Raw genomic sequence first — 12213 nt, 5'->3', positions numbered from 1 at the left:
TGGGGCTGAGCCAGCCGCTGGGGGATAGGACACCCGTCAGTGGTGGGGCTGACAGCTGATCGGCAGGAGGAGGTGCACAGGTGAGAGCAACGCAGGCGCCTTCTGTCTGCCAGTTTCTCTTGACAGCTGAGACACAGAAGGGAGAAGAAAGAGCTACCCAGAAGTTTGGAGAGGCCGGTGAGCCTTGTAGATGTTAGCTCCATCACCCAGTATCGAGCTCCTGCTCCCGGACAAGCAGGACCACCAGATGTCTCACTGGACGTCTCTGGTTCTGGCAGACTTATCTGGAAGACTGGAGCGTGCAACATCATTTATCTGCGTTAGGCCCCTTCTCCCAAAGTAAGGCTCCGATTCTGGGGAAGAGAGGGACAGTAGGGTTACTCCCTGAAAGATTACCACACATCCCTTTGATACCCGCCACCCTCCCTTTCTTCTGCTTTCATACTATTTTTCTTCCAAGAATGAGTGCTAGTTCTTTCTTTTTCTTCCAACTTACAAACTCAGGATCCAGCAAGGACTAAATGCTTTGCTACAAATTCTCTTCCATATCCAGAAAAATCTCAAGAGACATTTTATATCCCTGACCTGGCCAAACGTTGAGCAGTCCTAAAGGCCCGCCTTGTTATCATTGGGAATAGTCCTTTCCTTGGAAATTGTCTAGCTCGAAGAAAGGACAGATGTGCGAAATCATTCACACTTTTGAAAAGACACTCCCATGAAAAGTACCAGGAATTCTAGCCTGTGAAAAACCCTGCATGAGAGATCCAGAAGCAGTTCTCTGGGGTCAGACCTCCTGAGGAAAGCCCTGCTCGGCCGGCCCGTCTGTCTCTGGGTGTCCTCTCTCATGGCGGGGTGGGGTGGGGTGGGGTGGGGGGCTGGGGGGGGGAGAGGGGGGCTGCGGGGCTATGTATGCCCCCCTGCAGTGCGTCTGGTTCTGGTGGTTTCGTGGGAGCTCTCCTATATCACCAGGCCTGCCAGAATGAGATAACCACCACATCCAGGATCGGATCCTCCCAAGTTACTCCACTCCTCTCACTCAAGAAAATGTCTCTTCTCTCAGGATACTAGATAAACCTTGTCAAAGATGTGGCTTAACCACTGATCGTCAATTGCCCTGACTTCTGTGTTTCTATTATTATGGGTCTTACACACCTGACTTCCATTTTTCCCAGGCATGTTAATTTAGATTTTATCTTAAATTTTGACAAGTAAGTGTAATTCCTTTTTAACTACCGCATTATTAACCAGTTCATACAGATGTCTGAAGTCCAAATCATGCACCAGGAAAGATTTGAGGGCCTTCTTCGTTTCACTGTTCTATTAGGACTTCGAAACACGCTCAGAGGCAAACTTGCAAAACCTAGAGTCGGAGCATAGGCCCTTTTAATGTCTTTAAATGCTCAGAGGGTTTAGATTCTGCCATGTTGATGGTTTGCCTTTTCACAGATACTTTCTCAGAGGGAAGAATTCTAATTTTACCTTGAATCTTCTGCATTATCCCCCCAGTCTCCGCCTCCCATCCACAGACACCTTAATCTTCATAGGACTGCGGGTCTGCCTCAGCCGGCCCCAAGCCTACAGGTAGCCCTGAGGCCTCTGGGTCACTCGCCAGCAGTCCTCTCGCTTTGTGATGGCTGACTGAGTTGTGCTTGTTTTACCGGCTTCTGTCTCCAGCACCGTGGGGCTCCCTGATGAAGCCCGATACAGCTGCTATGGACACGTTCCCCTGTGTGTGAGAGTAGAATAGGACTCTACGTTCAGCCCTCTGCCTTTACCGTGTCTAGAAGCAGTCTTTCAGGATGGCTTGCTTCCCCTTCACGCATCAGTCTGTCTGAAGCAAAGTTAAGGTTGTAGTCCTCGGGTTTGTCCCAGAGGCATGCTTGGGAAGACGGTTCTGCAGAACTGAATCCTAAAAGTGGGCGGTGGATGGGACACATGTGGGTTGGCAGCCCTGCTATGTCATGACCAGCATATGACACTGTGCATTCATCTTAGAAACTGTGTTTCTCTCACCTCTGAGAAGTAAAGTGGATGATATTGCCTCCAATTACCTCATAGAGTTGTTATAAGGATCAGAAAAGAGAATGTTAGTGAAACAGCTTTGTAAATGGTAAAAGACCGTTCAGAAGAAATCCTGGGCAAACTTTGAGCTCCAGATAAAAGTCAGGACTGGCTCTTGGGTGTTTACTAACCTCTGGCTTCCTGGACTCAGGGCAGAAAGCCTGTAGACAGGTGAACTTGGAGAAAGTTCTGTCAACAGGACTGGCTGGAGCAGGTGTCTACTCCCCAGTATTAAGCAGACAAGGTGCTCAAAGTGTCCAGGAACTTTGGAGGACTTCACCTACCTTGGGCCCTGGCACTCACTGATACTATCACGTGCCTAGCATTACACAAGAGCTTTAGATCATCAGTTCTGTTTTCATCCAGCTTAGGACCTTCTTTATAATTCCCACTGAGGAAATGAAAGCTCGGGGTGTTTAAATCACGAATGCTCGATCACACAGCTGTTACCAAACGCTCCAGGTTTTAAGAAACCATCAACAGGGGGACACGTCATCCATTTAATGACAGCTTTTCAGGAAGAAAGAGAACATTATACAATAAATATGTACATCAGTTGTAAGACACACGCCAATTTCAGAGCATTAAAATTTGTATGAGGAAAAAAGAGGGAGTGTCGTCATGCAGGAAATTCAGGAGTGACAAAATGGGTTTGAAAAGCCTTCCATTGGGTTTGACACCAAAGCGATGCATCTCCCACAGCTCCACTCACCACCTGGTGGAACATCTTGATCCCTGCACCTTCTGAAGTTTTGTCAACTGGTGATTTGATAGCCCCTTTATTTGCTTTCTGAGAACGAGCACTTCCCTTTTCATAGTTAAGTCTTAACAGATCTTGACTATTTCTGAAATGAATCAGAAACATTTTTACATTTTTTTCTTGGAATGTTCTGTCTTCCCTCCTAGGCCGTGTTGCACCTTTATTTCAGCAGTCATTGACTTTTGCTGGAAAGTGAGAGAAAGTGGCAGTCTTTCCTTATGGTCTTGGGTTTCAAATATTTGCTAATATATTTGTATATATTGCTAGTCTTTCTGTCTTATTCTCCTTCTTGCCTTTGTGTTTATTAGATTTTATAGATGGTCAGGGGCATTGCTACATTTTTTCGGATCTGAATTTTTAGAAATGAACTTATAGGGAAAGAGCCCCTTTCTTGCTAAATACAGACCATCCCCAACTTTGATATATAACACGTTCCCAGGAACATATATTAAAGTCCAATGTGCAGACGTCAAAACATAGAATTGCATGCTATAAGGGAGCCTCTGTCCCTAGAAAGCAAACACTGAGTAGCAGGAAGGTCATTATAGACTAAAAATCACAGCATTTATTTTATTCTTGGTATAATTTGTTGTAAGTCTGAACCGTCAGACATGTAACACCCCCGAAGGTTTTAGATTAAGGGATCCCTAAAAAATAGAGGAATGACAATGAATTAGAAGCATTTAGGACCACAGGAAGCATGAACCCAAGACCACTCCAGTGAGGACTGATGTCCAGACCCTGGGGCTCTCCATGATGGCCCCTGCGCATCTCTCTGTCCACCCCCACTCCTTGCCCTAGCAGTCTGATCTGCTTGCTGTTCCCAAGCAAGTCTTGTTTCATAGCACTGTGCCTCTGTATGTGCCCTTCTCTCCATCTTGAATGTCCCCCACCCTGTTTGTCAGCTGAGTGAGCATCTGCTTATCCTATATGCTTCAGCTCAAACTTTGGCTCCTTCATTTAGACCTTTCCTGACCTCTTCAGGTGAAATTGCCCACCTCCTCCATTGTGCCCTCACTAGATCATGAACAACATATGATGTAATCTTTATTCCTTCTACTCATTTATGTAACTCTCCTCTCCTGTTACATTGGAATATAGAGTCTGGAACATAGAAATGCCCAAGAACTGGAAGAGAAGTGGGGGTAGCATGGGGGAAGAGATGGAAGGATGAATTTTGGTGCTGTTCAGCTTAGAATTTTTGGAATGAAATATTTAATCTTAAGGGTCTTATGAAACTGTTCAGCATAAGGAAAGGAACAGAAAAGAATTTTTTTATATCCCAATTTAGTATTTGGTTCAACTTGGAAAGCAAGAAAAGTATTCTGAAATCAGAACAGAATACAAATGCAGCGATCCCATACTTCATACCACTCCAGAATGTTGGGATAGTCTAATCATCTAGTTTAACCGTGCCACACCAATGGAGAAACAGAGGCTGAGAGACGAGCAGTGATTAACCCACAGTCAGGTAACCACTTGCTGTCAGGATCACACCTGAGTGCAGTCTACTGACCTCCCAACGCTATGCTCAAGCATTTCACTATTCTTGACTGAACACCCTGTGTGAGTCTAACATGGAACGTGTATCAGGATGACTTTGTAAACAACACAAGGGAGAATTGTGATTTCATTTTCTCTTCCAGTGGCCCCTATAAGCTAAGGGTATTTTTCATTCTAACTTGATCTGGTCTGCAGACCAGAGCTGAGGTGGTAACTGGGAAATGAGCACTTTTGGTCACAGTAGGGCATTGGTCAGGCTTTTTGTTCTAGTCTGGCTTCTGTCCTCAGTCTGGTCCACAGGCTCCAGGTTAGGAAAACATGAATCCAAATGACTGTCCTCTAGGGCAGTAAGAAAATGAATATAATAATTGGCATTCAGCATACAAACAGAACAGCATTAGGAGTGATTTAATATCCTGCCCCTTCTCTCTTGCTAACTGAACAAGAGGCCGTTTTGAAAATGGAATGGAAAAGTCATGGATTTAGTGAATGTCTTCCCTTATTATTTATTTCAGCATATTAATAAAGTTCATTTCCCATTGAATGTGAATAACAAAAGGGGAATGCTAATTTGAAAATTAAATTTTGAAACAGATTGCAGCAACAAATGAAAAATAGGAGAATAAAATCTCATTTCATACTTACGTCTTGTAAAATTCCCTTGTCCTAATACAGAGCCCTGTTGCTTTATCACATGCTATTTCCCAGAAATCTCTTTTGTCAAACGAATGGCTGCTTTGTGTGGAAATTATTAGCATGTTTCCTCATTTGTTCTGTGGCTCATTTCAAACTGACAGTTACTTTTTACTTTGTGTACTTACTACATGGCTGGAATAGTGAGGTTTTTTTAAAAAAATTTATTTATTTATTTATTTGAGAGAGAGAGAGAGCATGAGCGATGGGGAGGGGTAGAGGGAGAGCGAGAAGCAGGCTCCCCGCTGAGCAGGGAGCCCGATGCGGGGCTCGATCCCAGGACTCCGGGATCATGACCTGAGCCGAAGGCAGACACTTAACCAACTGAGCTACCCAGGTGCCCAGGAAAGTGAGGTTTTTTATTTGTTTTGTGTGTGTGTGGGGGGGGGGGAGGTGCCATTTGGCAAGTGTCATTTATTTCTAAGAAGCTAAACATTCAATTTTTGGAAGCATTAGAGCATCAATCTGTCCCTTGTCACATGGGCCAGCAGGATGCAGGGGCTGCTATGCACGCTGTCAGCGTGTGGGAGGGGGCAGTGAGGAGGGCCTTGTAATGGCTTTCCATGAGCCTGTGCTGAGCAAACTCTCAGTGATGAAGGCAGGGGATGTCGGCCCTGGGAGGAAGGATGGTGGTAGGGACAAGCTCACTCCCGTGAGTCAAACTGCTGAGCAGTTATTCCAATTATTTCCCTCATATAGGCCCTTCACTTGACAAAGGGCAACCCATCCTGCCTTCAGAGTCATGGAGCAAACAGGTTTTTAGCAGGATTCTGGGGGAGAGATGGGTGTGGCTTGGCAGAGACGTCCCCTTGTGAGCAGCCTCGTTCACCCAGGATGACTACACCCCAGAGGGACTGGCTGCCCACTGAGGCAGACCTGCACCTGCAGACACCCAACCCCAGGGTCCGCGATCTTCACCACAGCCCTGGGAGATGCAGTTCTATCCCAGGTTACAATTATGACACCTGAGGCTCAGAATGTTTCTGTGACTTGCCCAAGAGCTCATGACAAGTGAGTGACAGAACGGGACTTGCCACCCAGTTCTTAGACTTCCCCACCTGTGTTTTCTGACATGGGCGGCCCCATCTTTGGATGCTGCTTGAGTGACTCCCTCTCCAGGGCCTGTGAGGGAAACAGGTCACTTGAGCTAGACTTCACCCTGCTTTGTGCCTGGAAGCCTGGAACTCCATGGTTCTCTCTGCAAACCCCCCTGGAATTCAGGGGAATGAAAGCCTGATGCCAGGGACTCAGGTATCCCCTCTTGTGTCCCTCTGCATGCAGTGTTCCAGAAACTGCAGCGGGGGCTTCCAGATCCGGGAGATTCAGTGTGTGGACAGCCGGGACCAACGCAGCCTGAGGCCGTTTCACTGCCAGTTCCTGGCCGGCATTCGTCCCCCGCTGAGCATGAGCTGCAACATGGAGCCCTGTGAGGAGTGGCATGTGGGGCCCTGGAGTCAGGTATGGGCTTCAGATACAGCATCCACAGACCCAGGCAAATGCGAATCTCTGTGTTACCTTGCGAGTCTAGCAGTCAGGGGAGACCACACGTGCATTGTGACAATGACTGGCCTCCATTCAGTGGCCCAGCACTTTATGGAGGAGGCCAAACAGGTCAACTTAAAGACTACGTTGTGTGGTTTCAGCTGTGACAATTCAGGGTTTTAGCACAACCCAGTCTCCCTCTGGATATACTGGGCAGAACTGGGGTCCATGTTGGGGAAATGCGTGCAGACCACTCTGAGGAGAGTCACTGAGGGCGGAGTCTCACATCCCTCTGCTAGGCCTCTGCCCACTTGAGCTGGGGGGCATGGCCAGCTCCTTTCCACACGCAGTATATTTTAGAGTTCCACCTCTCAGTTCAATGCCCAGATCATTGTTTATACAAATACAAGGAAGTGTGTTTGTGCCTGTGTGTGTCTGTCCTCTGTTTTGTGAGGGCCTAGGCTCTGCTAGATCTTTGCCCTATGTCAGCACATGAATGGAAAGTGACTGCTCTTCTCATTTGCCAATAGGCAAATACGTCAACAGCTCCCAAAAACTACTCCCAACCATATCCGTGTGTGGTAGAAAGAAGAGAAAAAAAGGAACCCAGCATGTTTTGAGTGTGTCTGTGGGCTAGGCATTTTGCCTATGACACTTGGTTTAATTCTCACAACAACCCGAATAGTAGGCTTTATTAATTTCATTGTATAGGTGGAGAAATTGAGACTCAGAGATTAAGAAATTTACATGCATTCACACCACTAGAAAATAAATGGTGGAACATTAGTTTCAGCACAAGGCAGCCTCCAGTGCCTGTGCTCTTTCTACCATAGCAATTTGCCCAGTAGGCATCGAACAGAGTGAACTGAGGAGAAAGAGTGAATCAGTAACTGTTTGTGGGGGTTGGGGTGGGGGCACCAAACCTTCCACCTGCTCTGGAAAGGAAGGTGGTGAACCACAAGTGTAGGACACAGAGTTAGTGTCAAAGCTTACAGAAGACTGCCCCCCCCCCCAAGCCACTTCCTGTCTACATGTCAAGCAGCCGTGCTGATTCCTGAGGCTCTGGGTCAGTACCTGGTGCTTCTGGGGCAGCAGCTACCACTGTCCCTTCTTTCTCCTCCTTCCCTGCTCAGCTCTAGGGCACATAAAGTGCCTGCTACTCCCACGCTCTGGACCTAGGCCTCCAAGCCATCCATGTATGATGAGCCTGGTGACAGCTTTCAGAATCCAGGAATCTGCAGAGGAGCCTTGTAGAGAAATGCAACTGCAGGTTTTTAAAGATGAGCCATCAGATCTGCTCTCTGAAAAAGATGTATTCTGGGAGCCCCAGCCAGGAGCTGTTCCCTGAAGGGCTCCCACCACCCTCCTTTCTGAAGTCTACTCTGTGTGAGCAAACCACACAGTTGGAAGACTACCCTCTGAGGGAGATGGAAAATGCAAAAATCATTTTGAGTATTTCTCTGGAGCTTTTGAGAGTCTGGGAACCCTTAGGTGCTTTACCCTGACTGCTCCTGATGCTACTTTGTCTGTACATACTAGGAGGCTACCACCATGAGAATATTGTGGGCCCCTTTGCTTTGCCAGCCGGCCCAGCCTTCCAGCGTGGAAGAAGCATTTCTGCTGCGGGGATGTCTCTACAGGAGAGCTTCTCAAATTTTAGCACACTTCAGAATCACCTGGAGGGTTTGTCAACACACAGATGGCTGGATCCCACCCCCAGAGTGTCCAATTTGGACGTCTGGGGTGGGGCCTGAATTTTGCATTTCTAACAAGTACCCAGAAGATGCTAAAGTCGCTGGTCCGGAGACCACACTTGGAGAACCGCTGGTTTGTACTTTCTTCACCTTCTTTCCTGGACATTATGTGGCCAGGTGGCCCTGAATATATGCACACGTGTAGGTATGATGATCTCAAATGGGAGAATCCCTCTCCTTCTCTCCTCATATAGGGTTAAAAACAACAAATAGGCAAAAAAATCCATGTTGATTCTCAAAGTTGGAATATCGTGAAAGCAATAGAATAGTTCTTTTATTGAGCAGAAAGCGTTTATTGCATGTAATTATCCTATTTTCTATGGCACCACCACTCAGTGTCATGCCTGATGTGATGGGCAAGATGTTGCCAACCATAATTATTTTGTTGTTGCTGTTGTTGTTACCACACCATAATTAAGATTTTTCAAAGTGCTTTTCTTTTTTTTTTTAATTTTTTAAATTTTATTATGTTATGTTTCAAAGATTCCTAGTGGATAATGTAATTTCCTTCTAGAAACCTTAGGGAAATGAGACAATAGATCTTATAAAATTATATTAGTGAGCAAAAACCTGACATGTTTTAGAGTTGTATCCCTTTAGGAATCCAGCTTGTCATCTCAAATTTATTTTTGTAAGCATTACAGTCAGTGGATCAGACCCTGGGGCAAACCCATCAATTCCCCTATTCCAAGTATGGACAAATTTAATTCTAAAGCATTTTGTAGTGGGAAAGGAAGGCTGAATCCCATTTTAAGAGGAAATAAAATTCTATTGCAAATGTGTGCTCCCTGTTTGGACTGTTGGAGCTAATCATAATGAAAACACCTACATTTTACATTTTGGTTTCTAGATACTTGTGCTAGAAGCCGGAATGCAAATAGCATGACGTCCATTCTGGAATGACCACTCATTTAGGTTTTTAACCAGAATTCCTTCTGTGTGACATACTGTTTTACATTGAACTATGTGGCATCTTCTGATTTTCTTTTTCTCCTCTTCATATCCTCAGAATGCCCTTTATTAATTTCCTTCTCTCTCTTTAATTTTTGTTTCATCACTGTTATGTGGTCATCATGAGGAACCTGGTGCAGATTCCAGTAGAGACACTGGTATTCTTAATAGCTCTGTAGACAACAAAAATGATAATAAGAAGGTCTTCCCTGATCACTGCAAATGTCGTCAGGTGATTTTTACCTAAACGTGTCCCTGTCCTACCTCAGTGTTCCAGGTCCTGTGGAGGCGGAGTTCAGGAGAGAGCCGTGACTTGTCCGGGAGGCCTCTGTGACTGGTCGGAAAGGCCCACGCCCACGGCGCCCTGCAACAGCCACCCCTGTTGTCACTGGGCCACTGGGGACTGGGACCTGGTAAGAGTCACTTATATTCCCTTCCATTTACTTTAGTCTTTTAAAAAATAGCGTTTTTTCCTCTAGATTTCAAAGGTAAGGTATATTCATTGTCAATGTTCAGCGTCTCCATTGATTTACAGAGGGTTTCTATATATTTTAGTTCTGGTACTCTTCTGCCATCCATACCTCTAAGTCTGCTAAAAATTGATCCTTAGCTGACATGTGGTTCAATGTTTACTGTCTTGAGCTCAGAAGAGAAAAGTTCAAACACTCTCAAAAGAAAACAGATCAAATACCAATACTATCCCAGAGGCACAAAACCTAAGGAAAGGCAATTTTGGGTCCCAATACCTTGGATCCTGGGGCTTTTCCTGAATCAATCAGGAGTGGATATGCCCTGAAGCTTGAGGCTTAGCCTGATTTTGTGAGTTTCAGATCTTGTCAACCCGCAGATCAGCTTGCCAGATGGCCAGCCTGTTGGATGAAGAGACAAACAAAAAATTAAACTGCAAATGAGGGAAAGATTTATTGTCCTCACAAAGTTTACTTGTTATATAAGTAACTGTATCAGTGACACCGACAACAAAGAAAATTCTCCCATAGACAGATTGTGCCATCCCTCTGATTTGTCATATCCTGGATTCTCTAGAAAATGGAGTCTTAAGGCCAAATCTAAAACTTTATTAGGAAATACAATGTCAAGGACGTAGGGATGATAGGAAAGAGGAGGGAGGGAGGGAAGGAGGGGAAACGAATATGAGGTGATACGTTACCAAACTGACCACGTGTCCTAACTGACCACTGCTCAGGGTCAGGAACAACTGGTTGCTTGCTCTCAAAAGAAGGCCCTCTAAAAGCTGTGTGAACTACCTCCTCTTAGGGTAGTTTGTCCAGGGGCAGGAAGGGAGGAGATGATCTATTGGCTCCTATCTCTTGGGATTGGATAAAAAGTCTCCTCTCAGATGACTAATATCCCCTATTGTCCTGGGTTATTCATGTGTGGGCATTGGGCAGGCCCCACTGTGTCTCATATCTCAACAAGAAGAGAGTCGGGAGGTGAGAGGCACACAGCATGAACATGGGAGGTGTAGGCCAATGGGTTGGGCTGTGCTTTCCTGAAGTTGGTTACCACCTCAGCCGGGATGGATCAAAGGCCAACAACTGGGAGACGGGGAGGTGGGGGGGTGGGGTGGGCAAGAGGATCTGATACACAAATCCCTCAACTACTAATATTTTTTAAAGTAGCTTGTTCTTGTATATTTTGATAGTTATAACACAGGCCAATGCAGTATTTTTGCCAAATGTAATGCCCCCAGATACTTTGAAGCCGCTATACCCTTATTGACTCTCATTGTTCAGAGTGGTGCGGTTGCTCCTGCATGCCCATGACCGGTTTGCAGGCTGGCATGTGCTCTTGAGAAAGGCTTCTGCTGGCACGTCCAACTCCAGGTTGTGCTGGTCTCTGGCTATCACCCACTTGAATCCAGGAAGAACAAGATGATTCATTACTGCTAAAGGGACATTGTACATGAATCATGTAGCCTGCAAAAATATAAAAAATGCATCGTTTATTATTTTCATAGCTTAGAAAAATGTCCAGGAGACAAGGAAGAATGATGTCAGCCACTTCATTAAGTAGACAGGGCACAGAGTACTTTCTGTGAATTCCCTATTTTCATTGGCATCTAGTGCTGATTCACGATGAATCGCCGAAGGAGATAGCGGCGTCAGAGCAAGCTTTTGTTTATGCGTCCCACTGAGCTGTCTGCCGGGGCTCGCACCCAGCGCTCACCCTGTCCCCATGGGTGACGTGAACAGTGGAAAATGTCACGTGCAATTGTAATTTTTTTCATGTAAATGTAATTTAATCACTTTATATTTGGGCATCTTACAATATCTCCCTTGGAAAATGACTTACATTTCCTGTTCCCTAGAAATTCAGTTACTCCAAAACCAAATTTCTTCATCCATCATTGAGTTCAGAACCTGTAAGATGAAACCCAACAAATAAATGTGTGTTTCAGGATTAGGCTTTTCAAAAATACCCTGGGGTGGGGGGCGCCTGGGTGGCTCAGTCAGTTAAGCACCTGCCTTCGGCTCAGGTCATGATCCCGGAGTCCCAGGACTGAGCCCTGTGTTGGGCTCCCCTCTCAGCGGGGAGTCTGCTTCTCCCTCTGACCCTCCCCCACCATGCTCTCTCTCTCTCTCAAATAAATAAATAAAATCTTAAAAAAAAAATACCTTGGAACCCTGGGTAACAATATAAGGATCACTAAGCAAATCACATATGACCATTAGAAGAAAATAATTGCTGTAACATGAACTATCATGAAAATGTTAAAAATGTGGGCCCCACTCAGGAATTTTTTCATAGAAGATTAACAACTACAGATGGACATTTTTAAGTCTGTCAATTCCCTGAGGCTCTAGTACCTTATTATTCATTGTAAAGGAAAGCTGAACGATATTCTTTCTGGCAAGAAAGATAATGATAGCCCAGCAAATATTACAGTAATGATGTGTGAGGCATATCCTGCTCTTAAGGAACTCACCGAGAAGAGGAAATTATCAGAAACACCCCCCTTTGCCTGTAAGAATGCAGTCGGCTTCTCAT

The 12213-nt window shown here is 45.5% G+C and overlaps 1 protein-coding gene across 1 annotated transcript in view; it reads left to right on the top strand.

Annotated features, from left to right (window-relative positions):
• The window catches only part of ADAMTS12 (ADAM metallopeptidase with thrombospondin type 1 motif 12), a 291779-nt gene that overhangs the window by 267043 nt on the left and 12523 nt on the right, over positions 1–12213 (top strand). Inside the window, exons 20-21 of the mRNA XM_078066503.1 lie at positions 6299–6475; positions 9474–9617. Coding sequence (XP_077922629.1) covers positions 6299–6475; positions 9474–9617 — 321 coding nt within the window. The remainder of the gene's footprint in view (positions 1–6298; positions 6476–9473; positions 9618–12213) is intronic.

Source organism: Halichoerus grypus, chromosome 2 (genome assembly GCF_964656455.1).
Source record: "Halichoerus grypus chromosome 2, mHalGry1.hap1.1, whole genome shotgun sequence".
NCBI lineage: Eukaryota > Metazoa > Chordata > Mammalia > Carnivora > Phocidae > Halichoerus > Halichoerus grypus.
Note: the sequence above shows the minus strand (reverse complement) of the source record. Positions and strands in the feature narration are given on the sequence as shown.